Raw genomic sequence first — 4,999 nt, 5'->3', positions numbered from 1 at the left:
AGAGACAGAAAGTGAGAAATCACCCCCCAGGGGGGATGGTCACGCCGCAATCGCTTCTCCTCCATTCTCCTCTCGGGATCTTGGGCACACATGCATGCACACGTGCCCGGCATGAGTTTTAAGCCACTGGGTCTGGGACGCGAACCGCGGTCGACAACGTGGGAGTCCAGCGACATAGCCATTATACTAACTGCTGGTTCCCTCCATGAACTTTTTGAATATCCCCCCCAGATATCCAAGTCTATCACACCTGTGACTTTTTCTCTTTCTTTTTCTTTTTCTCTTTCACCCAGTCCCAGTTGGAGAAAAGGTAAAACTGGGAGTTGGGTGTCTATTCTCAAAACAAAAAACAGATGTAATCATTGCCAACCCCTTACCCTTCTCAGACTTGACCCACACTACCGGGATCGAAGGCGCCTTCTCTCCGTTCCCCTCTCCATTCACTCAATCTTCACAGGGGCTCCTCCTGTCCCCTCCTTGCCTTCCTGAGCCTCTCTCTTCCCTTCCTCCAGTCTGAACTACTGTCTGCCAGGCAGCTGGGGAAGAGATTTCCATATCAGAGCCCTCACTGCCATGCCCGTATGAGACTGCCCCTTTCCCCACAGGCACTGAGAGCCACCTGAATCAAAGGCCAACAGGAACCCACCAAAGCCAGTGAGGCCCATCACCAAATTGGCAGGGAAGCCCAAGGCCCTCCCAAAAGAATAATTTATCAGATTCCAGCTAAATGTGCTGCCACTGTATATGCTGCCCATGCCATGGGGCCACCCCAGTGTAGTGTCACTATCTTAATTTCCAATGAATGATTCATCGAACATTTTAATGTGATTCAATTTTATACAATTTACAATTTTGTATTCATCTGTAAATCATAAAAAATTTTGTTGTCAGAACACAAGTGTCATTTCTCCAATCCTCCAAGAAAAATGCACCTGACCACATTTCCAGGCCCCTCTCTGGGGGGTGCCTCTTGGGCAAGGGCAAGCTGCTCACTTCAGTGAAAAGGATCACTGAGAAATGCGCCCTCCCCGGGGAAGTGCTGTCTAGCAACCCAGCCGAGCTTGGAAGCAGCTTGACTGAGAGTTTGGGGCCTCTGCCCAATGCCACCCTCATCAGCACAAGGAACCTCAGTCCCCTGAGGTGAGTCACTGACAGTCCAGCACCATGGGGAAACCTCCTTGGACTTTTTCTTGTGTCTCTACTCCACAGACAGCTGTCTTTCACCTAGGGTTCCCTGCACCAGCTACATCATCATACCATAGACACCCCCACCCTCCCCAACACACGCCAAGATGGAGAGAAAGAGAAGGACTTACCCACTGAGGACCACGATGAAGTCCATGACATTCCAGCCATTGCGGAGGTATGAACCCTTATGGAAGATGAACCCCAGGGCCACAATTTTGATCCCAGCTTCAAAGCAAAAGATCCCAATAAAATACGGTTCTGTCTTTTCCTGTGGGGTGAGGAGCAGAGGCCTCAGTAATGTGGCAACTGTACTTTACAGAAACACAGGCAAAGGTACACCCGGGCCAACCCTGATGCCTGTGCAGGGCCAGCCCTGTGGGCAAGTGGTGGGTGAGGGTGCCGAAGGCCTAAGGAGCACATGAGATGCAGGCCCCTGTGACTCATGGGGTGCACAAGAGGGAGCCCTGGGGGAGCTAGTCGTAGGAACAGATTGACGCATGGGTCACACCCAGAGACGAGTTCTGCCTCAGGCAGGTACTCAGTGGCTCTGGCTTGGCTCTGACAGAGAAGTGTCTCCATGGCCGGTCTTCACACAAGTCGGAAGCTTGAGGGCTCTCACCCACAGGTAAGTAGGCAGGAGCCGCTCACCCACACCTTTGGATTTCAAGCAATCTGCTTGCTCTCTTTAGGGGGAACATGCTAGACACAGGGATCATTTGAGGAGAATACAAACATAAGCATTTAGGGAGTTTACATGCAGGAATACACATAAGCTCTAAACCTTCTTCATCCTCTCTTCTTACCCTCCCCTCTCCTCTCATTTCAAAAGTCCCTAAGGCGGGAGTGGGGGTGGGGCATCAGATGGCATAGTGGGTACATTGCTGGACTCTCACATGGCTGGCTGAGGTTTGAGTCCTGGACCCAGTGGCTTGAAACTCACATCAGATCCCTGGAGAATGGAGGAGAAGGGATGGTGGTATGGCCATCACCCCTGGGAAGTGATTTCTCACCTTCTCTCTCACTGTCTCTGTCTCTTTCTGTCCTCCTCTCTCTCTGTCAGGCAAGCACATGTACCCTATGGCCAAAACCTCTAAAAAAACAAGTCCCTTAAGAAAATGGAGTGAAGTCACTGGCCCTTGTGCCTGCCCTTTCTCCTTGCGGGGCTGTCATGCAGTGTGTACACAAGTGTCTGTGACACCCTCTTCTTGTGACTCCCAGTGGGGTTTGTTGCTAAGGCCTCACAGAACTGTAGGGCGAGTTAGGGAAGAGGGAGCAGGGTGATAAAGCAGAAGAGAAGGGAACCAGAGAAGACCAAAAACAAAAAAGAGGGAAGGTGAGAAGGAGGGAAGCACATACCAGTCTTCGGGACATCGGGGTCTTGTCATCCTCGGGAAGGTGTTGCTCCAGGGCTAAGACGATGCAGTTGGCAATGATGGTGGCCAGGATCATGTACTCAAACGGCGTGGGGAAGGAGGAGTTAAGGAAGATATTGACCAGAGAAGGACGCAGCCTTTCACGTCTGTGCAAGCTGCATGATTGATAATACCAATGAGGCAGGACAGTGGGTGACCTGACACATGAAACCATAACCATCTGTGACTGGTCTCTGAATGCAAAGCATTCCCTCCGAGAAAAGGAAGTTCACAGACAATAAATAACATAGTTAGGCATATGGCAGACACTCCAGACACTGGCGAATTCAACAATAAATCCAGAAATTAACCAGGGCTGCAAATGGAAAAAGAAAGAGAGGAGGAAGAAACCTGCTTGATACTGTAGCAGGCCCCCTGTCCTTCCCCATCTTCAAACCACTGGCCTGTATAACAATACTCTGGCAAAGACCCTGCTGTGAGAATCATACCTGGAATCACCTCCTCTGGACCCTCTGCTCAACTGCATGTAAGAGAGCCCTTGGAAGAGAAGCACTTCTCTCCATGCGAGTGTCTTCCTATTTGAATAAACAGTTCAGAAAAATACTCCACGGGGCCAGGAAAAGCTTGTCTTTGTCTCACCTCATTTTCTCCTAAGCTTCTGCACCTACAGGAAACAGAGACTTACCACAAGTCTAGATCCGGGACAGCAAAGTCTGGGCCTGTAGGAACCAAGCTACAAATGAGTGCATTCAGGCATTTTTCTACAGACAGGTGAGAGGCTCCCTGAGCCTTTTTGAAAAACAAGACTACGATTCAAGAGCCAGCATTTCAATCCCCGCCACAAGTTCAGAAGAAAGTTAGAAAGGAGAGAGGGAGAGGACTATGGGCTCCCAGAGTGCCGTCATCCTGCGTGCCAGGACTTCACCAACTACTGTTGTGACAAACACAAGCAAGCTGTTGCTATTGGTCTTGCTGAGCAATGCGTGCTCTGGCAGATTCTAGAATCCAAGCAGGAGACAAGAGTAGCAAATCTCACCAAGTGGAGTAAAGATAAGGGATCCTCTGCTTGTCCCCTCTCTCTCTGTCAGGCAAGCACATGTACCCTATGGCCAAAACCTCTAAAAAAACAAGTCCCTTAAGAAAATGGAGTGAAGTCACTGGCCCTTGTGCCTGCCCTTTCTCCTTGCGGGGCTGTCATGCAGTGTGTACACAAGTGTCTGTGACACCCTCTTCTTGTGACTCCCAGTGGGGTTTGTTGCTAAGGCCTCACAGAACTGTAGGGCGAGTTAGGGAAGAGGGAGCAGGGTGATAAAGCAGAAGAGAAGGGAACCAGAGAAGACCAAAAACAAAAAAGAGGGAAGGTGAGAAGGAGGGAAGCACATACCAGTCTTCGGGACATCGGGGTCTTGTCATCCTCGGGAAGGTGTTGCTCCAGGGCTAAGACGATGCAGTTGGCAATGATGGTGGCCAGGATCATGTACTCAAACGGCGTGGGGAAGGAGGAGTTAAGGAAGATATTGACCAGAGAAGGACGCAGCCTTTCACGTCTGTGCAAGCTGCATGATTGATAATACCAATGAGGCAGGACAGTGGGTGACCTGACACATGAAACCATAACCATCTGTGACTGGTCTCTGAATGCAAAGCATTCCCTCCGAGAAAAGGAAGTTCACAGACAATAAATAACATAGTTAGGCATATGGCAGACACTCCAGACACTGGCGAATTCAACAATAAATCCAGAAATTAACCAGGGCTGCAAATGGAAAAAGAAAGAGAGGAGGAAGAAACCTGCTTGATACTGTAGCAGGCCCCCTGTCCTTCCCCATCTTCAAACCACTGGCCTGTATAACAATACTCTGGCAAAGACCCTGCTGTGAGAATCATACCTGGAATCACCTCCTCTGGACCCTCTGCTCAACTGCATGTAAGAGAGCCCTTGGAAGAGAAGCACTTCTCTCCATGCGAGTGTCTTCCTATTTGAATAAACAGTTCAGAAAAATACTCCACGGGGCCAGGAAAAGCTTGTCTTTGTCTCACCTCATTTTCTCCTAAGCTTCTGCACCTACAGGAAACAGAGACTTACCACAAGTCTAGATCCGGGACAGCAAAGTCTGGGCCTGTAGGAACCAAGCTACAAATGAGTGCATTCAGGCATTTTTCTACAGACAGGTGAGAGGCTCCCTGAGCCTTTTTGAAAAACAAGACTACGATTCAAGAGCCAGCATTTCAATCCCCGCCACAAGTTCAGAAGAAAGTTAGAAAGGAGAGAGGGAGAGGACTATGGGCTCCCAGAGTGCCGTCATCCTGCGTGCCAGGACTTCACCAACTACTGTTGTGACAAACACAAGCAAGCTGTTGCTATTGGTCTTGCTGAGCAATGCGTGCTCTGGCAGATTCTAGAATCCCAGCAGGAGACAAGAGGAGCAAATCTCACC

General features: G+C 49.8%; 1 protein-coding gene across 1 annotated transcript in view; it reads right to left on the bottom strand.

The window, feature by feature from the left end:
* LOC102488737 (voltage-dependent R-type calcium channel subunit alpha-1E) overlaps positions 1 to 4,038 on the bottom strand; it is a 342,844-nt gene extending 338,806 nt beyond the window's left edge. The window contains exons 1-4 of the mRNA XM_027767826.1: positions 3,946 to 4,038; positions 3,247 to 3,350; positions 2,545 to 2,716; positions 1,317 to 1,456 (exon numbers count right to left, since the gene is read on the bottom strand). Of these exons, the coding sequence (XP_027623627.1) occupies positions 1,317 to 1,456; positions 2,545 to 2,716; positions 3,247 to 3,350; positions 3,946 to 4,038 (509 nt within the window). The remainder of the gene's footprint in view (positions 1 to 1,316; positions 1,457 to 2,544; positions 2,717 to 3,246; positions 3,351 to 3,945) is intronic.
* Between the last annotated feature and the right edge of the window lie 961 nt (positions 4,039 to 4,999).

Source organism: Tupaia chinensis, unplaced genomic scaffold (assembly GCF_000334495.1).
Source record: "Tupaia chinensis unplaced genomic scaffold, TupChi_1.0 Scaffold000074_1, whole genome shotgun sequence".
Lineage (NCBI taxonomy): Eukaryota > Metazoa > Chordata > Mammalia > Scandentia > Tupaiidae > Tupaia > Tupaia belangeri.
Note: the sequence above shows the minus strand (reverse complement) of the source record. Positions and strands in the feature narration are given on the sequence as shown.